Source organism: Ischnura elegans, chromosome 3, assembly GCF_921293095.1.
Source record: "Ischnura elegans chromosome 3, ioIscEleg1.1, whole genome shotgun sequence".
NCBI lineage: Eukaryota > Metazoa > Arthropoda > Insecta > Odonata > Coenagrionidae > Ischnura > Ischnura elegans.
In genome coordinates this window covers 78,008,658-78,030,906 of record NC_060248.1, presented here as the reverse complement: position 1 = coordinate 78,030,906, position 22,249 = coordinate 78,008,658, and the positions used below count along the sequence as shown (strand labels likewise).

The following is a 22,249-nucleotide window of genomic DNA, read 5'->3' as shown; positions in this document are numbered from 1 at the left end:
AATATAATTATTAGTTTGTAAAATTATTTGCTTGAAAAAATATTTTTTTCCTTAAAGATATTTGCGATTTTTGCTTCTGGGGGGGCAGCTGCCCCCTCCTGCCCCTCGCTGGGTACGCCCATGTCATCACATTGAATATATTTTGTTGCAAGATTTCCATTTATTGGAGAGATTTTTATTAATACTGCAGACCAAACCCAAGGACCCAATTGGACAACCTGAGGTTGACAAATTGCCAGTCCCATTCCACTGGTCTCAAAGCTTATCAAGAAGAAGAAGTCTACTCTAAATGATTGAATGATTGCAAAAGAAACGGTTTGAGAATGTCAAGCTATTTTTACAGTGAAAATTCATACCTTATTTAGGCAGATTTTATACCCCTTCAATCTTCTTTAAACCATACCTACCTAAAGGCAATGTCATATGGCTTTGATGCGAGTATATCTTTTGCATTGTGTGTTTCCACAAATCCAGTTAATAGAAGACTTTTGGTGTCAAAATATCTGCCTGGTTACACGTTATGTCAACATGTACCAGTGGATGTGTGAGTGAATCAACAATTTGGTGCATATGAACGGAAAACATATAAATACATTAACCAAATTAGAACAAGTTCTAAACTTTGCTCATAAACTTATAAAAATTGGGTGGGCACACTGTGCATTTCCATGTCCATTAACACGTTCATACATTTACACATTTATTCAAATAGGTAAATATATCATGTAACTAGGACTTTACTTATTGCAAAGATAGTCTTTAGAGCATAATGATGAATTTAGCATTTTACTTAAGTCCTCATTTGGTAGTTGCCAGAGATTGTCCTGGGGTTCCTTCTGTGTTTATCCATTTTACTGGACAATATTTCACCAACATTCCAGTTGGCTTCCTCAGGTCCACTGAATTCAGGGGTGCCAACTCAGAAAAAATATTGGGGGGCCCCAAACCAGGGATCTTGCCCCGGGAAATTTTATAAGTATTGAGTTTTAAGTTTTTTAATCATTTTAGAAGAGTCATATGATCAACATTAGAACCCTGATAACTTTAATCTAGATATCTGGGCACTCCGGGGAAAATCGGCAAGCCTTACACATTTTTTTCATACACACCCATAACGAATTTTTGAGGGGGCTCGGGCCCCCTCAGGCCCCATGGAGTCGGTGCCACTGACTGCATTGCTGCCTACCATCATAATCTCCATGGAAGCCTACTTGGAAACTTAAAAAAAATCCTCATTTAGTAATCCATCTCCCACCACACTGCTTCTTCATTAGTTCATCATTATCCATTCAGTGCATTGGTATTTATGTAGAGTTCAGTCAGGAACACCACCACCTCCCTGCAAGGACTGTTTGCCTGGTTACCAAGAGAATTAAGGAGAGCCAGAGGTTGCTAAACCTGAAATGATGTGAGTATTTCCACCACCAAGAGAATCAGCCTGAAGGGATGCCCCACTGATGACGTTGAAACCTTCATACTTCATCAGTGGGGCATAAGTCGACTGTCCAACGTAACTGATTCCCAATCCAACGTTTCATGTTCTCAAAACAGACAAAAGGCACTAAGGCAGATAGGTCTACATTATTTTTGATAATATAATTAAGAGACAACATGAAAAGCTAACCACCAATCAGCCCTCGTTAGGGAGGAGTAATACATTTCTATAAAGTACCTCAAGAAAACAATAGGCATACCGACAAGGGCCACAGATGAACCAGCATGCAGCCTGAATTGAGGTATACATATCAGGTCTTAACCCAAATTGTAATCAGTGATGGATTGAAGGGGATTTTAATATCTGAAAATATTGAAAAGATGTAACCTTCAAGGTGGCTCCCCAATGAAATATCTTATTTCACCGGATTGGAGAACCACATTTAAAAATAATTGATTAACCCTCTGTCGGGCACACCTCAAAACGACACAAGATCAGACGCACTCGGCCTAAGAGGCCAATCACGTATTTTCCCCATCCTCCCCTCCCCTAATCAATTTTATTTTAAAACACTAGAAGGACCACCTGGGTTAGGGTCTTTGGAGAAAAAATATACCAAATTATAAAAAAAAGAACGAGTTTAATTACTAAAATGAAGGTTAAACTGAAACATCCAAAATCGCTAATTTGACACAACTTGAAATTGAAAAATGAACAAGCAAAGTATACAAGAAGTGAAAAAACTGGAAACAAAAGTAACGTACAACTTATCTAGATGTGAAAGCTTTACTCTACACCGTAGTCATGGTCGCAGTCTGGCACTTAGTCTTTCAAAGAACCAACTGAATAACAGATCTGACAGAGCGGTTATTCGTGGCTTAGACATATTGGCTCATGATTATGTTGACATTCGTAATTTTTCACTCTCCTAAATCCTGTTTCAGCCATGCACGTCCCACACTAGCGTCTTTTAGGAGGTGGGGAAGGAGACTTCACGTTCACTTGGGGGTAAAAACCTTTTCAAGCAGCCCTGCAGCTGAGTCGGCATTCCACTTGTATTCAGACTTCACCTTGCTAGTTGTCCAATAACAAGTTGATGAGACAAAGTTTTTAGAAAGATTCTTCTTTTTTGTGGTTCCAGGCCATTCGCAATTGAAATTACTTGGAAATTTATTCCGTCAAGGTTGAGACAGGCAAAAAAAAATGACCATTGGCCAGCGTCTTATGTTTCGGCTCACACTGAATGTAGAGCACATTTGATCAGCAGTATCAACTCCACCTTTACTCATATTATAAAAAGTAGTTACTTCTGGCTTCTGCAGCTCTCCAGTATTTCCACAATGGCATCAGTTTGTGGATTGAAGACAAGAGAATCATGTTTTTTCCTTTTTTGGTGCATATGTAACCAAAGTGTTGTTATAGTTAAATCCAAACAAACTGCTGTCCCAAGCCCTTCCTCTGGTATTGACGAAACTGGCTGGTAACTGTCTTTTATTTTTCTTAATTGTCCCAACGTATGACAATTTCTTTTTCTTCAAATCATTAATAAGACCTATGTCTGTAAACTAATTATCAGCGGTTATGTTACGTCCTGTCTTAAAAAGAGTCTCAGCTAGTCATTTCACCACCTCACTTGGCTTGTTGCTGACCGAAAATGGCCCTTCTGGCTGCTTTCCTGCGTAAATTTTAATATTATGTGTGTATATCATTTTGGCATCCACAAGGGCAAATAACTTAATACCATACTTGGAGGGCTTTGAGGGTACGTATATATTGTCTGAATGGACCCCCCACGGAATCGTGGTAACATCTCGTCAACTGTAACATTTTCTCATGGGATGTAGTTCTTTCGACAGCTATGAACAAAACGATCAAACAACTCACGGATTGGGCAAAGTCGATCATATACTTTCCGTTGTCCTCTGCTCATCCAATCATCAAAACAGATACAGTGTATGAGGAACTTGAACCATTTTATGCTCATTACCAGTCCAAATTTTTCAACCCAGTCTCCTTCTATTCCCCACAGCTCCTCCTGACTCTGCCAATTACCTCTATAAGCACCAGCCAGGTACAGCAAACCAATTAATGCCTTGATTTCAATGACGCCTGTTCCTTTTGCATCCCTTTCTCTGGCAAATTTGGCTTTCACTGAGTCTATGTACTTATTAGTGTTTTCGACTAACAATTCCAACATTTCTGTATTAAATAAACATTCCCAACATTGCAATGTGGTTTTTGCATTTTCAGCTTCTCCTCTTACACCTGGAAGGTGCGTAATTATGCTGTGACACTGTATCCGACAAGCAGCAGCCGGAGATGGCTTCCTAGTCCACTTTGTCTGTTTATCTCTTACAATAAAATTACCTGTACGGATGTCTTCTTCCTCCTCCTCAGTTGTTCCTTCTTCCTGTTCAGTTGCTGATTCATCTTCATGTTGCTCTACCTCGTCCTGGGAATCAAGGTCGCTTTCTTCACCCAAATCCTCAACCAAAGCCGGATCTTTGTTAGCATCATCATCGAGAAGGATGAGTCTTATTTCTGAAATATCATTAGGGTTGGAGGGATCGAACAATACCTTATCCATTTCAACAGCAAATCTGGAATCAAAGACAGGAAAGAGGAAATTACTTATTGACATAACATAACCGGGCGCTGTCGGCCTGAGAGGCCAGAACTGGAATAGCACTTGTATACTGAATGATTCCAATAAAATATCTTTAAAAAACTCACCTTTGAAAAGTATGACACTATCAGGTGCACTCGGCCTCTCGAGCCAGGAGGGGTCTGGGCCAGCCGGGTGAGGGTTGATGACAGACTGAACTGAGGCATGCTGACTGTTGCCAAGATTGAGGAAACTATCGTTATGGGCGCCCCGCTCAGACGGCAGGGGTAGGAGTGACATTCAAAAAAGTTTGGCTGGCCTCTCAAGCCAGCTGTGCCCGAGGTAGGGTTAATATCTGAAAGCCACATCTCTATTCTTATCACAACTCAACTGCATTATCAAAGAGAGGTATTGCACACCACCAAGGTGCTACAGAAGGTAATGAACTGTTCCTCAACTACAACAGCCTTAATGCACTCCTCATTGTAGCCTCTATCTGCATGCAGAGTCACTCCTTTGGAAAACTTTTTCACCATCTCGAAAGTTAGGACCATCAAGGTGGCAGATATTTTGCAATAGATTCAAGAATAAACTTCTATTTATCCAGTGTCCCCTAAAAACTGTCTGAAGGTCTGAGAAACTATTTCTAAATGGTACACATACAATTTCTTATAGCAATGGTAACCATTTGAAACCCGAAACAAACTGGATTCCAGAGAAAAATCTCTCTATGGCTAACTAAACTAAATACATTTTAAAATATGGCCATTCCTTACCTAACAGAAAACAATTTGATAAGATAGCACTTTACATTCAGAGCAGGAGGATTGAGAGAATTTTTTTTGGCAATGGGAAAAAATGTTTTCTCCACAAATAACCCCCTATCACTGAAAGAATTAAGATTTCAAAAACGATTAAGCTCTGAGCATAAAAGGTTGGAATCCAACACTGTCAGTTTGGGTGACATCTTATATATGTCACAAAATATGCACCATGCTGTCTTAAGAATAATGGTGATGGTTAAGAGTGTTAGGGGGTCAATTGCCTCCTCACCTCTTGAAAATTCAATGCACTCCAAACCTGTGAAAAGGGGAGTTGAATGTAGGGGATGTTCAACGTGAGATGGATGGAGACGGGCAACTACTGGAGTTTCTCACTAACAATCTTAAGGAAGAGGAAGTAGATACATACTTAGTAAGAATGAGCAACAGGAGGGAATAAATATGGGAAAATGCTGGAATGAAAAGTGTAGTTGGGATGGAGGATTGGTATGTGGCAGTATGGGAAGGATGGAAGTGAAATCAGGAAATTCAGTATGGAATGGAATGGAAAAAAGAGTGAGCTAGGATAGAAGTTGCGTTTTTTAGGAGGAATAAGTTTTTAATTAAAAACACATGGTTTTCACCACATCACTGCCTAAGGTATGTATAGAAGAGCATAAGGGATTAAGGTATGTATAAAATAGACATTATTATTATTGTTACAAAAAGCTTTGGCATAGTGAAAACCCCAAAGTTACCCTAAGGCAGATGTAGTTTCAGATCACAACTTGTGGCTGTTTTTACACACAAAATGGTGAAGTGAAAGGGTGTAAGAGAAGGAGATACCAGGAATTAAAGAATAGAAGTATGGGTAAGAAGAGACATAAAAACACTAAAAGGATGGAAAAGTGTTGCAAAATAAGTTTTTTGCACACCATTTATTTTTGGCTCTGCCTGGCAACCTAGAGTAAAAAAATTTATGTAATTATTATTGGTATCAAGGTTCAGCCAAATAAAAAAAAGGAAAACCTCATTATTTATCTCCGGCATTTACGAATGTCCAAAAACTTGCTTGTTACCCAGGATAATCAAGTAGCCAGCCATTTCATGATTAATTAATTATAGATTAAGCTTCCCAACTGCTGGAATTTAAAATGCATATGCCCTTCCTGGGATAGACTATTGAATTTTGGGAAAAAAATGTTCATCTCACTTGAGTTTGGAAATATGTAGTCCTACCAACTGAAGGTCTTGTTTTTGAGGGATGAATAAATTGTAATGAAGAGTGCAGCGTGAGCTCAGTCCTCCTGGCTTGAGCTTCTCTTGGTCTCTGATAAAGATATCCAGATGAATGCCAAAGAGTTACAGGTATAACCAAAACATTAAATTTTACCAGAAGCATAAGTACCATATTAATATGAGATAACAATTTCATTATAACCCAAATTACAAAAACACATGCAAAATCACAAATTTTCCATTGGTTGAGGTAATTTTATTTTTTTCTGAAAACAGAGTACACGTAAGAATGAAATATTTTTGCCCAGAAAATGTGAGCATCCAGAAAAAGCTTCCAATGACTTGGCATCAGAAAACATTTTACCAGAGAAACTAATACTTGGAAGTAATTCCTGATCACAAACTTCAGGAGTAGTGAAAAGCATAAAAATCAGACAGGACAAACAATATGTACATTATGCAATCAGTCTTTTATCTAAAATTAAATTTATTAGAATACAGCATGATCAGGGTACACTCTACACTCAAAAGAGCATAATAAAATAGTTATTATCAACTCTGCAAAAAATGATTGTTATGCAAGATTGTTACACAAGTACACGAGAGAGTTCTGTTCATCCAGGACAGAGCGTGAATAGCGAAAACATTTCAACTTCGGTTGTGCCGGTTGCCCTCTCCTCGGCGGTGAGAGTCTTTGTAGTCATCAAAGTCTCTTGCTCTCCTTAGCTCCTCAGCCTCTTCCTGCTCGGTTTTAGGCCTATCTTCATCATCTGAACCCTCATCCTGATGAGCATTGTGACCAGCTGGATTCTTAAATGCCTGACTAGGCCTGCAGCAAGGATCAGGAAACCTAAAAAAAAGATGAATATGGGAGCTTGGTGAACAATTCCTTGGCCTAATTTTGCAGTTTTTAGTCTATAAGGGGTAAAATTCATCCGAACTTATACAAGAAAGAAACTTACAATATTACATGGGTGAATTATGACTGGTATGATAAACATGACAAGTAAAGATCCTGGTGCAAATATCATCTTATACTGCTGATGAATAAAATTCTTTTTCTATTGAAATAAAAAGTGTTTCAGCTCACAGAGCAATCACCTGGTACAAGATATCACAATACGTAAGAACTTCATACTTATACATTTGAGGAAGAGGAGGTGGGAGGATTTGACAAGTACAAGGAAGGGTGGGAAACAGACATAGAGTGGGGAGAGAGTGAAAACTTAAGGGATACGGAAAAACCCATGGTATAAGGAGGACTCTTGTACAAACCGTAGAAGAACAACACTGGGAAAGAACCACTGAAGGCCACAGGGGGCAGAGGAGGAGGGGAAGAAAAATAAGAATAACAGGGTGAAAGAGAATATCTTTAGAAATATAGCAGTGGGAGAAAGTAGTGAGTCTAGGAAGAGATGTGGGAGAGAAGTCTCTGAAAGGGTAACAGAGAAAGGAGTGAGGATAGAAATAGCAGGAGTTAGGGGAAGGAATTGCAGGCAGAAAAAATGGTCAACTCAAAACAGAGGGAGTTTGTGGGTGAACTGAAAAAAAACTTTGGAGGCTCAAGTTGGTTAAAGTGTGAATGAAGAAGTAATTCGACCATTTGCTTTCGGGGAGGGCATCTTGAGGAGAGTGGGCGGCAAACACATGTTCATTGAATGACTTCATTCACTAGTACAACTTTATGAATTTTAGGAAGGCGATAAAACCTCAGAGGTAGAGGATTCATTTGCAGTAACTTCCTTTCCTCACTCTCACTGAACAGATTAGAGCATCAAGCTGACTTGCCCTAAAATTCTCTGCCACCACCAGAATTTGAACCCAAGCCCATAGGGTGGGAAGCCAACACTCTAGCCACCATACAAACCGGATCCCCTAGAGTAGTAGAGTTGTGCTACTCATTGTGAAAATGTCGAAAGAATATCAGAAAGCCAATTAAGGTTCATCATCATCATAAGTCAACAATACTAAGATTGGTTTGATGCAGCTATCCCATTCCACTCTCCTATAAGGTAGCCTTTTCATAGTAACATATTCCTCTTCTTTTATATCCTTACTAGCCTGTCCAATGTATTCCAACTCACAAGGGCGTACCCAGGATCAAAACTAGGGGGGACAAGCCATGGTCGTTTAAGTTGTAGGTAAGATTTAAGCATGGAAAAGGTGAATGAAATCAACATTTTAAGGAAACTGTAACAGCTCTTCATTAGTTTTTAAAATTATTTGCTTGAAAAAATATTATTTTCCTTGATGATATTAGCAATTTTGCTTCTAGGGGGGGCAGCTGCCCCCTCCTGCCCTAGATGGGAATGCCCATGCCAACTCATTTAGGGTATTTGCTCTCCCTTCTTCTCCTCCACCTGTCCTTCTACGATTGTTTTCATCAGGCCAACATACCTCATAATGTGACCAAATAATTTTTTTCATCTTATCCTTAAGGTTTTTAGAAGACCTTCTTTTCTCCCACTCTTCTTAGCACTTCCTCATGACATATTTGGATCAGCAGATCCATGTTATATATCTCTATTATCCTTTGCTAGCACCACATTTCAAATGCTTCCACACTTGACTTCTCTGAAGTTGTCAACAACCAAGCTTTGCTGCCATACAGAAACATGCTCCATAAGTACCGATGACAAATTGTTTCCTTACTTTTATACAGTGGCGTAACAAGGAATTTTGTTCGGGGTGGTCCAAAATTGGAGGGGGAAATTTTTTAAAAATAGGGTACAAAGTAGAGGGTTTTAAACCAATTTTAACACTTTTATAATCGAAAAATTTCACTTTTCAAAGAAATCTTCTGCAAAGAGGGTAGTTTCCTTCATCAAAGAAAACAAAAGGCATTGATTGTGATTCGTTACCCACCATTAGTGTATTCATAATATACAAATTATTTGGTTTTAGAAATACCGGTTTAGATGAATGGCTATGGTCAATTTTAACCGCATTTGAAAAAGGCCAGATTGGCGCCCATACGATGCCACTCCACGTGACGTCACAGAGACCTAGTTTCTATACGAGTAGATAGGAGGTTTACATCGTCTGAGATTACCAATGCATGCATGAGGCACAGAGCTCAGGGAAACATGTCTTAATAATCACCAATTAAAACTGGCTATGGTCGGCAAGTTTCCTTCGTTTGATAAGGTATTAATAATCCTTATTTAAGCCAAGCGCTACCAGTTAGCAGGGTACTCGGCTACCTGCTAGCATCCTGCGTCGTATCAGCGCTCAAAGCCTCGCCCCAAGGTCACCTCACTTGCGGCACCGGGAACCAGAACGACGTCACACTGATTCATACTTAGCCGTCGCGTTTTCGCACGCTTGAAAATTTTCACTTTTCAATTAATCGCAAAAAATAGATATCGTCATTTAAAAATCTAAAAGCGTGAAATACGTACTCCAGGAGTAATAATCTTTCGATTTAGGCAATAAAAAAATAATAGGAAACCACCCTATTCATGATTTTTCTATATTTTGTCCTCTTTTATGAAGCAAAGTAATTGTGTTCTTATGTTCTGGGGGTCTAGAGTATAGGGTATAGAGCACTCCAATTTCTTTCACATTTCTAAGTATTTACATAAGGTCTTCTCCAATAAATGTGAAAAAATACACATCTCTTTATACCAATTACCCTGTTCAGAAGTGGCATGATGATGTCAAGACTCAGAAAAATTTAACAATACCCCGATCGACTATCACAGTAAAATAAATTATATCCAATTGAAAATCAATCAATACTTAGCATGCATGCTCAAAGAGATTATTTAGAGTAATGAGCATTTCTGTAGTATGTATAACAAAAATAAATGCAAGTTTTAAAGCCATAATAGGAAATTCAATAATGTGAAAAGATGGAACTCGGCAGCTATCTAGATGTCTTAATGAAATGGTTGTTAAGAGTAGAGAGAGAGAGTAGAGGTGCTATCAGGTAGTTCCTTCCTCTACGCAATGGCTATGAGATAATCCTACGCATGACCCACTGGTGGGTTATACTCCACAGAATGGACTACATGTATGTATTTATGTTCCACCATAGTCAGAATGTGGGAGGGGAGATTCAACTCTACAGTGAATGTGTTAACACGTTCTGTGCTCATGACGTAACGTCTACGTCATGGCAGTCGCTACCGAGTGGCTGATGACATAAGGGTTACGTCATGATTTCCTTTTACGTTATATTCCGCCCTGAGCACCAGCCACTGGTGTTAGGGTATTGGAGGGTCAGTCACCACTCTTCGCCTGTTTACCGTGCAGAAAGCTCCGAAATTTTTTTTTTTATTTTTCCATTTTACCCGGTATTGCTCTGCTCTGGGGTGGGTTTTTACAATCTATTTCATTATTACTTTCATTTTATAATGCAGAAAACAGTAATATATTCTCACAATTGTTCTTATACCTTAAAAAAAAAAAATTTTACAAATATTTAAAGCACAATAAAAAAAATGATCCTTTTGCAGTTGACGAGGATAGGTAAGATACTTTAATACAAGGTATTTTATCTTTCTTTATGACTTTTCACGCAATGATTAACATGTGTCTATTTAATTGGTTTTACGATTAGGAATGGAAATATTTTTCCCTTGTTGTTATTTTTATTTTTAGTGCCAATTAACGCTATCGTAATAAATTGCTTGGCTGGTTGCCTAATTTCAGACATACTCCAGATATGCGTAATTCAATCCTTGGGATAAATAATAAATTCTTCTTTTCCTATACCCTTAAAGTTTCCAAGTGAATTTCAGTTGCTATGATTTCATCATAGCAAAATTTGTTTTTATCACTATGTTTATTTGCTGGTACGCTTGAAATAATAACCATATTTGCATAAATTTAACAATATCTTCAGTGAAGTCGTGGTTCCACATTGCAATTTATTTGTTACTATTTACATTTCATGCACAATAGCTAGACTTCCCCATCCTTACGTTCACTAAAATTTGTATTTGAGACTCATTACTTGATCTTTTCCATAATATTCGAAATCCTTACAAGCATTTTATTTGGCATCCTCCCTAACAAAAAAAATGCCTAATAGATCAACTTCCCTTAACCCAGTCTCATGCCACCGAACTTGGAGAAACTGATCCGGCCCGAGGATTTATACATCCGAGGATATAAAATGGGCAATGCGTGTCCTGAAGGAAAATTACTAGAAGGAAATATTTTACCATAGAAGAATTTCCCCACTTTTTGGCCTTATTTTTCATACAAGAATTATCAAAATTTCCTGTATCTCCGATTATTGAAAAGCTCATCCTTTATATGACTTGCATTGCTTCAGGAGAGAAGTCGCGTGATCAATTCATGTCAATTCTCCAAGCCCTTCAAATCAAAGAGAACCTGTCTATGTTCTCTGACTCTAACACCCCTCTGACCAACTAATTATTAAAAATTAGCCCCATTATAGGATATTCAAAGAAGTAATGGACAAAGTAGTGACCCCCTCACGTGACCTGAGTTTGGAAGAGTCTATGGTTCCATAGAGAGCTAGGCTGGGATATAGTGAATATATGAGGGGAAAGCGCTACAGGTACTCAATAAAGTTGTACATATATGTTGACAGAAGCAAAGGGTTTGACGCAGCAAGTCCTCGAATACCAAGCATCTTCCAACTCAGAAGTGTCTGGAAAAGGGCATTCGGAGAAGATGGTAAACAAATGATGGAGGATCATTTTGACTGCGGCCAATCCTTTAATATGGATAACTTTTATAACAGTGTAGCCAGTTCTAGATTCCATCCAAATGGGAAAACTATTGTGACGGGGACACTGAGTAGAGGCAAGAAAGTTATTCCTCTTGTGGTGCTCTGCCAGGAATTAAAGAAAGGTGAGGTGGTGGAGGCCTTTTCTGAGGATGAAATCTGTATCCTAAGGTGGAAGGATAAGAGGAAAGTGCGGATGATCAGTGCTGAATTCAGTGCAAAAAAGTGATTGAATTCACGAAAAGACGAGGGTGCACGCCAAGAAAGCCTCAGGTGGTGGTTGAATACAGCAATTATATTTGTGGCATCAATCATTGGGATCAAATGTTGTCTTACTTTCACATTGAAAGGAAATCCATCAAATGGTACAAAAAATTGGGAATCCACCTACTGAACTTACTGTTACTGAACCATTACTTTTTATTCAGAGAAAATTTTTGGAAAGTTATTCTGATCAACTTTCAAATTCTAATTATAGAATCTCTTATGGCAATATCTGTGCTTCCTTGACCTTCGACTCCTATGAAGAGACCATCATCCTAGCCCGCCTCATCCAAAACCAAGGGCTTATCAGGACATTTCCCTGATTATATGAAAAACACGAAAGACAGAAAAGATGAAAACAGAAGAGATGTAGGCAGTGCTTCACGAAGAATGTCCACCAGGACACATCATATTATAGCCCCACCTGCCTGCCTGAGCCTCGATTGTGTCTTGACTATTTCCAGAAGTATCACAAGAATTTGTTATGCAGAAAATTATTTACCCAGAGGGAAAAAATTATTTTTTTAATGTATACCTTTTATACTTTCTATTTAAATGTTTCTTTTTAAAAATGATATTATTTGATGCATAGTAAATAGTAAATGAAAAATTATTCATCGCATGCTAGTCAATTTCTGATTTGCAAAACAATATCTTTCGTTGCAATAATTCTTCGTTCATACAAATTTTCCTTTTCATTTATAAACCAATGTATATCATTATAAAATATTTTCCAGAGGATATCATATAGTTCAGTCGCATTTTCCATCACAGGGAACAACACTTTTGCAGGAAATATTGGTAATTCGAGACTCAAATCACCGATGGCGGCGCTGCAGGCGCTGACAATATGGCCGACGCAGCGAGGTTAGGGTTCTGATAATAGCATAGGCGTAGTAGGAGCACAACTCTGTGGTATTAAGTATCGTCGAGGCATCCCGCTGTATCAATTGAAATATGTCGAGGAAGATTTTTCTTGGTTATGAAGAGGTATATAGATACCTAGGGGCAACAAAGAATGGCGGCTGTGCCACGCAGGGAGAGTGTATTTTAAATTAGGGAATTGTTAATTTCCGTTGGTTGCCTAAGCCAGCAAGGCGGTGAATTGAAAGTATTGGCTTTGGAAAGTATTGGCTATTGGTAACGCATAACATACAGTGAAACCTCGATATAACGACACCCCACGGTGCACTAATAAACACTCGCTATAGCGAATTGTCGCTTTACCGGAGGTGGAGCAAATAATAGCCAATATACCTGTTGCGAACAGATATACAGGAACAGGAGTGGTGCGGCGACAGATAAACATCTATCCGATAAACGTAAGCATAAATCCAGATGAAAGGCGATGTTTTTTTGCATCACTAAATTTCCTTACACAAATAACGACTAACTATTCAAACAATTTATAAGCGCCGCACTGAATAAAAATTATGGAATGCATTGTTTCGTCAATCATTATATTTATCGAACGACAGTTTACCATATAAATTTGAGACTGAGCACTCCATTAACTTCATTTCTAACAGATCGCTAGCAGTTACAGAGGTTAAGGAGTCTTGATGAAAGTTTTCCGGCGGTGAAACCCTCGCTATGGCGAGAGCCAACGCCGAAAGGGTCCCGTAAAAACGAATTTTTTAACACGCTTATTATAGGATCAATTGACGGTGCATCGGCTATCTCTCGTTATAGCGGGGGTGTCGCTATAGCCCGTACTCGCTTTAACGAGGTTCCACTGTATATTACTTACAACGTTATCACAATACTAACAAAATAACACTGGACGGCATGATTATCGGCCCTGACACCATTCCTGCTGCTTCTACTGTAAAATGACCTCCTAAATCCGAATATGAACTCCGTTTTTTCCCATCACCCCACCATTTTCGGGGAGCTCCCCCTCCATTTTTATCACTTTTCAGTCATTTGGAGGAATTAAAACGATTACTTTAGCATTTAAATTTTTTCTAAGGGTTTTGAGGGGTGCAAATATGGCAAGGAGGTAGATTCGGGGGGAATAAGTCTCCGTAAATTGTGTGAAAACGCATTAAGAATTATCAATTTTGCCATTTTTTCGCAAATTTTCACGTATTTTTTAAATTTTCAAGCTGCCATTTCACGTCTTCCTCCACCGAATGATAAAAATATATATAAAACAAGAAACAGCAGCAATAATAAAAATATTTTGCTGCATAGCAACAATGATTAAAATTTGTATCAATACCTCGGAAGGTTCACTTTACTACGCTGGCCCTCACAATGCCTCGCCCGCTTAGCCTTGGACGGCAATACTCTTAGCTTTCGCAGCCAAAAAGGAAAAGTAATACTTCCTTATTCCACGAAAAATATAAGACTAAGATTTTATATTCTCATTTCAGTTAAAAAGTATTCTTTCTCCTTAAGAATGGAGTTGCACAAAGTATCAGCCTCTCTAATCAATTGTGTGTATTGAAGTTGTCGTAATCTTCCCTCGGTATCTCTAGCAATCGCAGAGTCAACATTTTTCGCTGTTTCGGACAAGGATGATCGTTTTTTTCCAAGTAGTTAAAATTGTGCGAAACAGTAGAAGTTCAGCGTGGAGGTTTTCGGGGTTACATAGATTCATCTCTGCAGACAAATCTGATCGCAAATCAATCTACAGAATCTACGCGGTAGTAACCCCGAAAACCTCCACGCTGAATCCTCACCACACCGCGAAAGCCTACACAAGGATTACAGTAGAAGTTGTTTCACTCCGGCTTTTTCCAAGTGAATGTCAGTATATGGGCTTGAGTTGTGATCATTACCGAGATTAAATGTGTAAAAATCATCCTCATCGCTTCTACTATGTTTGCGGTGAATTGACTTAAGCATCGCAACAATTACCTCTTCTAATAATTTTTAAAACTGCTTATAAATTTTACTTTGGCGGTCAAGTTGGCGGTCAGGACTAGAATTAAGCTCCAAGTGTTTGTTGCACCTTTTGTTACAGTAATTTAAACAAATATTTGGTCAAACCACTGTAGCATATGGCACATAGTTTCGCGTAAATGAATGACAATCCCTTAGAAAAGGGCATAAAAATCTTTTCCTGTCAGTCAGCACTGAAATTACTTTTTATGGAAGGTAAAGGCTTGTTTTTTTCTGTAATTAAATGCATTATTGATAGAACTGATGATGCCATGTGACCCAAAAAATGGAGACTGTTTATGGATTCGTCAAAGACAAGCTTTAAAGTGGACCTGTAGGCCAATGGGAATGAGTTACCTTCTGTCCTGTCTGCATACTCAGCTGATATGAAGGAGACGTACAGATATTTCTGTTGAATCCTTGAAAGAATTAATTATCGTGATTATAATTGGTAAGTTTGCGCTGATCTGAAAGTTGTCACTCTACTCATGGGACTGCAATCAGGCTTCACGAAATAGTGCTGCTTTCTTTGTGAATACAACAGCCGCGCCCGTGAAAATTCATTACATAGTACGGAATTGGCCTCTGCGAGAAAGCTTTACTCATGGTTATAAAAATGTTGCTTATGTTTCCCTGGTTTCGACAGATAATATTCACTTGCCACCATTGCACATCAAATTAAGACAGATGAAATACTTTGTGAAGGCAATCGAAAAGACAGGAGCTGAATTTCAATTTCTAACTTAATTTCCTCGTCTTACAATTAGTGAGGCTAAAACCAAGGAAGGAACTCGTGGACCCCCAGATTAGGAAACTTTTCAAAGATTCGACGTACATGAAACACCTGAATTATAAATAAAATCGAGCTTGGCTTGGATTCTGAAACGTGTGTTAGCTGTGAGAATGAGCTCAGAAACGTGTGAACTGCTGTCAGCGTATTAGGCCACGGGGTTTAACGTGTCACTAAAAATGCATTTCCTTCATTCACACCTGGATATTTTCATAGAATATTTAGGAGCAGTTTCAGATTAACACAGGGAAAGGTTCTATAAAGACATCATCAAATTTGTGAGGAGATTTTCAGGGAAATTGAATGCGGGCATGTTGATATATTAGGCCTACTGCTGTTTTTGCATGAGAAACTTCTACTTCACTTCACACTGGTTATTTTTTTCTTTGTTGATGCGCGTGTGGTATTGAGGGCACCAGCATGGTAGCGTACCTTCTCAACTGTTGGCACACATTTTCATTATTTTTTCTATGCCGTGTACCTAAATATTTTTATTATTGCTGATATAATCTGTTGATATGTATATTTTTCCATCATTGTAGGATATTTGGGGTAGGGGAAAATAAAATAGGAGCTGAAAAATGAAGAAAATAAGTAAAACAATTGCGAAAAAAGGAAAGGTTCATCATTTTAATGGGTTTTTTAAATCATTAACGGAAATCAATCCCCCCAAATCTACAACCTTACCATTAATTATCATGTTTTAGAACTTTTCACCTCTAAAAAACCTAATAAGAAATATAAATTATAATATAATAATTTTCATTCCTCCAAGACATATGAAAGTGATGAAAATTAGAGTGGGGGCTTCCCCCTGTAAATGGTGGGTGATGGAGGAAAGCGGATGTCATGTTCGGATTCAGGAGGTCATTTTGCATAAGAATTAACAGGAATGGTATCAGGTCTCAAAAAAATTGTTTTTGCCGTCGAGTGTAATTAGAGAAAACACAATATACCCAACAATGCCAAAGATTTCTCAACGTGGTTTCCCACCGTCGGGGTTTACCGTTAAGGGCAATGATGAATTGCAGTGATCAAAATCAATTAAAAGACCTCAAACACATTTATATAAATGCATAAAATACATTACTAACGAAGTTATCGAAGCTTAACACTAACAATTTATCCAGAGAAAACTGACTACCTACCCTACAATGCCTATGATTTCGCAACGTGTTTCTATATTACCAACGTTGTGTAGTTCAGTGACGAATGGTAGCAATAAAACCAAACTAAAAGCCTCAAGCACAATATCAATGGATAAAATATATTGCTTACGACGTAATGATAGCTTCATGTCAACAAAATAACTACAGAAATCAGAGAATACCGAACAATTCCAATGCTTGATCAACGTGGCTTACTGCGGTAAATGCCTAGCCACCAAAGGTTCCCTCGAAGCTCTACTTTCGAATTCGGCCGATAGTTGGCGTCTCCCTTGTCTGGATTCTCGAATACTCGCAATATTCACTTTAGTGCAATAAAACATTTAAAATCGTATTTAAATGAATCATTTCCAGATTAAAAAATTAATATTAGCTGCATTGCTATTTTCATTAGTTTTTTACAGAAAGTGATAAAGTCTGAACGGGTTTTCGGTGCAGTACTGACAAAGGTCAAAGAAATATCGGAAACATGTATGTGTGTTGCGGGAAGGTTTCACAAGTTTGACAGGATACTTAGAAAATTTTAACTTCAAATTTTTAACAGTTGAAGCGTTATTTTGGAAAAAAAAGTGTGAAAACATGTACCCAGCATCACAAATCATAAGATCACGTCATTTAAACAATAATTAAAATATAGAAATTTTTGCAAAAAGTCAGCCAAAGGGCATTTTCTCCAAAAAACTGTCAGCACGGAATGTGTGAACTGAATCAAAGTTCAGAAATTGAAAACATGGCTACTTACTCTCCAGACTTCATCCTTTGTTCATAAAATTCATCCACAGTATAAGTAGGGATGCTTGGATACCCTGCACCGAAAACAGCTTTCTGCACTTTATCTTTTGTGATGATGACAGTCTGCAAAGGGGGAGGTTTTCTTCTCTGACTAGGGCCACTTTCATCATCATCATCGTCATCAGGGACCTTCTTTCCTTTCAACTTCATCTAAAATTAAAAAAAAAAGGTTCTATTTCATCCCATTCGACAAACTAACATTTATATTAAAAATTTGCAGTAAACTAATTAGGAAAAATAAAAAAATAATTTTTCATTTTAATGGAAACACAACCACAGACAATAAAGTTTAAGGACTTAATTCACTACTATGTATTTATCAGAATCAAATTTTTAAAGAAATATATCAAAATAATAGACATGTAACTATGATGTATAATATAATTAGATCAAATATTGACAAACAGAAAAAATATGCTTTAGACATGATATAACAATACCTCCTCCATATGTTTAAGAATTGGTTTTTCATTTTCAATACTAATGAGTTCCTCAACAGCCCGATTAACCCAATAGTGGATGAGTGTGAGTAAATAATCTCTTCTCTGTTCCTCATTTGAAGACCAATCAGCATTGGTAGTTTTGATTAATTGACCCATGTGTTCTTCTAATTCTTTCATCTCTTTAAATCTGCGAATTTTTTCATTTCTACTCATAACCATGGACATTAAGTTTGGAGGTACTCCGGATGGAGTAACAGATGAAGTTGAATCTGTAAAATTATTAAGGATTGAACACCATAAAATCTAAACATTTACCTCATTAAAGGAATGATAGATAAAAGTAGCACATAAAATGCAAATAACATCCAAAGAACACAGACACAAAAATGAATTTCCCATTTCTGCGATAGGGTGCGAAAGCTAAAAATAAACCACCAAGTCAAATCATGAAATTGACATTACAAAAGGGTTTTAAGAAAAATTATGGTATATATCCAAATGCTATGCTACCATTCACAGTAATGAAATTATTTTGTAAGGCAAATATTCGTAAAATTCTCTCCAATTTACTTCTACGATAGATGCAGTTTAACTTAAACCATATTTTGTTGATCATAGATCCTTCCACCGTATTCTCATTAATTCATCATATTACTTGATTTAACATACACAATCTTGGTGTAAACCTTGTCATCAACATTTGAATATGCATGAATACCATCAGTAAGATAACGCTGTTAGGTCATCTATAACGAAAACACATAAGAAATTAAACTTGAATTTAAAATTAAAGTAGTACAAACCATCTCCATCGGTGTCTTTCCCAGGTATTCTGACATTCGCAATTCCATATTCTTTGCATCTTTGTAAATAATCCTTGAAATAGATTTCTGCTGCATCGAGGTGACGCAATCTATCTTTCTGCTCGAGGCGTATAGTCAATGCTCCTAAAAATGCAGGTAACAGTAGAAACTTCAAATCTTCCGTCGCTATTTCTTCCACACCTTCATTGGAACTAAAAAGTCCCAACATAGATACTGTTCTAGTAGCTTCCTCAAAGAGGTGGATGGCATTTTTTGTTTTGGCCTATGGAAAATTGGACAAATATCAGCTGAAACTATACACATAAAAATGTTTCCATGATATTTGAAAAGAATATTTACTCACGTTAAGTTCTGGACTACTACTAGACTCTTCACTTTTCTCGATCGACTGGAAAAGTTTGAAAGCGTCTTCAAAGGTATCCGAGATCTTAGAATCGTCAGAAACACTACTTTCGTCCATTTTCATGCACTAATTCACTTAACACAGAATTAAATTCGATAATATATAAGACTGACAGACTGTGATTCCAATGATACTAATTTGCAACCGAAAAATTAATGGAAAAAACAGACAAAAATACCGGCAAGCAACAGCTCGAATTTCTCCTGTCTAAAACACACCGGCCAAAGTGCTTCATTTGTTTTAGTTGTAATGGGGCGGAGGGCGGAATATTCAAACAAGCATCGAAAGGCAACATGAAAATCTTGATAGTGATATGGGTATACATTGGCTTATTATAGAGTGTTTTCTCTTGTTTATTACCATCTTAAATTAATATTATAAATATTATTTATATTTTTATGCATAATATTTCGTTAAAGTACCGTAATAATGGTACAGGAACTCTCTAAACCCCAAGTCGCTACATGGCTAATCTTGTGAGATGAATGAATGTGCGAATCCATAGCTTCGGCTTACTGTTAATCATTTCCAATCATTATAAAGAATTTCAAAAACTATCCGGGAAGGCTAAACTATAGTTTTATCCTGATTTATAGCCGGAAGCCTTTTTTTACTTCGAGTTTTAAAAAAATCTGCAATTACGCATATAAAAACGCTTAAGATCCAAATGGAGGAAAATTTCATATTTATGTTTACTATATTTACTTTCGTGGAGTTAAAATAATAGTTATTAGTGATCTTTATCATCGGAAGAAGCTGAGACGAAATTCAAAGCAGCTATTTCGCTAAAAGCTGTAGATCGCTTAAATAATTTGTACGCTGCACAAACTCTCATCGTGGCAGCATCAGCTCGCAATTTTTCCAGGAAAATTATTATTTCAAATAATAATTAAGATTCTGGATACAACACAGGAATAATTTATCAGTAAAATTCACATATATTATTATCAGCAAAAAATTATCAATTGGTATAAAGGCATGCGCCATTTTGAATTCGTTTTTCACGGCCCTTTTCCTTTACCCATTGTAATCCACACGTTCCATTTCAGCAATACGAACATGAGTCACTTGGGTGGGGTGATGAAACTAAATGAGCTCATAAGATGAATATATGAATTTCATATTTGGAAGACATTTAGCGCTAGGTCAACGAGCAGGTAATTTGGACGCTATCAAATGTCTGTTGTCATCAACCGATATTATCAAAGCACTGCAGAAACCAGTGACTCTGTACGCAGTCACACGCACGGGTGAAAAGTTAAATATACCAAACTGACTGTCGAACTATATTATCAGTCAGGAATAGCTTCATAAAAAGAAAATAATTAAGAAGCATAGCAGTAAACAGATCAACAACTACCGTTATTAATGTAATATAAATTATGTAAGGTTTTACATTTTCCCGGCGAACAACGTGTAAAAACTCTTCTCGGGATACCTTACTGAAAAATAATACCTTTGATATTCTTCTTTTTTTCTGTCAGTAGCCGTGAGAATCTCATATAATCTTACCCGCGCGGTATCCCGAGAAGAGCTTTTTAATATAAATTACATTTGCGGTTATATTCAACTATACATTGGATTACCAATCAAAGAAAACTATAGGTAGCTAAAATGTAATAATTTCAAGAGCGGTTTGCGTGACACCAAAATACATAGCAGTGATATCCTAAGATTGATATACACCTGCCCTCCATTTATCCCGTTATTTTACCACCTGAGGCTCTTCTTCTCCTTATCCTTCTTGATCGATTCCGAGGAATAGGGTGGGTTCCTATTATTTTTTATTGCCTAAATCGAACGATTATTACTCCTTGAGTACGTATTTCACGCTTTTAGATTTTTAAATGACGATATCTATTTTTCGCGATTATATGAAAAGTGAAAATTTTCAAACGCGCGAAAACGCGACGGTAAGTATGAATGCTAACAATAAGTATGAAATCTTCATGTGATGTCGTTTTGGTTCCCGCTGCCGCAAGTGAGGTGACCTTGGGGCGAGGCTTTGAGCGCTGATACGACGCAGGATGCTAGCAGGTAGCCGAGTACCCTGCTAACTGGTAGCGCTTGGCTTAAATAAGGATTATTATTCCCCCATCAAACGAAGGAAACTTTCCGACCTTAGCCAGTTTTAATAGGTGATTATTAAGACATGTTTCCCTGAGCTCTGTGCCTCATGCATGCATTGGTAATCTCAGACGATGTAAAACTCCTATCCACTCGGTCTGAAACTAGGTCCCTGTGACGTCGCGTGGAGTGGCATCGCATGGGCGCCAATCTGGCCTTTTTCAAATGCGGTTAAAATTGACCCTTGCCATTCGTCAAAACCGGTATTTCGAAAACAAAATAATTTGTATATTATGAATACACTAATGGTGGGTAACGAATCGCAATCAATGCCTTTCGTTTTCTTTGATGAAGGAAACTACCCTATTGTCCTGTGGTCTTCCTCTGAGGACTTCCATTAATTTTTGCATCCATTATGTTTCCACTTAACTGTCACGTGTCACATAGAAGCCAATCCACCGGATTCTTTTTGGGCGTACATTGATCAATAGTATAATGTAGAGTGATCTATAGCGTGACCCCATCACCTAAATTTCCCGCTCAAGTGTGGGAGGAAAGAGTGTGCGAGACCGTCCGGTTAGAAACGATGAGACGGGAGTTGAGGGGGGCGATCGGAGAGAGATTGAGAAAATATATTTACATCACAAGCCTCCCGACCGTTGATGGAACTACTGACTTACCGACGAAACTGGGAAATGTTTTAGGGGCTTTCGAAGAAGAAGTCTTCAGATACGATAGTGTCGTACACCATTAGAAAAAAAAACACTGAGGAGAATGGCTTCGGCGGAAGCCGCAAAAAGCGGAGCGGGTAAGTTTTGCGAAAGTTCTCTTTTTTTGTTGAAGCATTGAGTGTGATGGAATGTAACA

The 22,249-nt window shown here is 37.7% G+C and overlaps 2 protein-coding genes across 2 annotated transcripts; both read right to left on the bottom strand.

The window, feature by feature from the left end:
- Nucleotides 1-1,281: 1,281 nt before the first annotated feature.
- LOC124155206 lies at nucleotides 1,282-4,267 on the bottom strand. Its single transcript, XM_046528923.1, has 3 exons — nucleotides 4,185-4,267; nucleotides 3,423-4,035; nucleotides 1,282-1,356 (listed from the first exon to the last, which is right to left on the bottom strand). Exons 1-3 carry the CDS (start codon nucleotides 4,265-4,267, stop codon nucleotides 1,282-1,284), a joined length of 771 nt encoding a protein of 256 aa, XP_046384879.1.
- Nucleotides 4,268-6,281: 2,014 nt separating this feature from the next.
- On the bottom strand, nucleotides 6,282-19,540 carry LOC124156042 (immunoglobulin-binding protein 1). Its single transcript, XM_046530338.1, has 5 exons — nucleotides 19,256-19,540; nucleotides 18,892-19,174; nucleotides 18,086-18,357; nucleotides 17,596-17,795; nucleotides 6,282-6,890 (listed from the first exon to the last, which is right to left on the bottom strand). Exons 1-5 carry the CDS (start codon nucleotides 19,376-19,378, stop codon nucleotides 6,689-6,691), a joined length of 1,080 nt encoding a protein of 359 aa, XP_046386294.1. The 5' UTR covers nucleotides 19,379-19,540; the 3' UTR covers nucleotides 6,282-6,688.
- Between the last annotated feature and the right edge of the window lie 2,709 nt (nucleotides 19,541-22,249).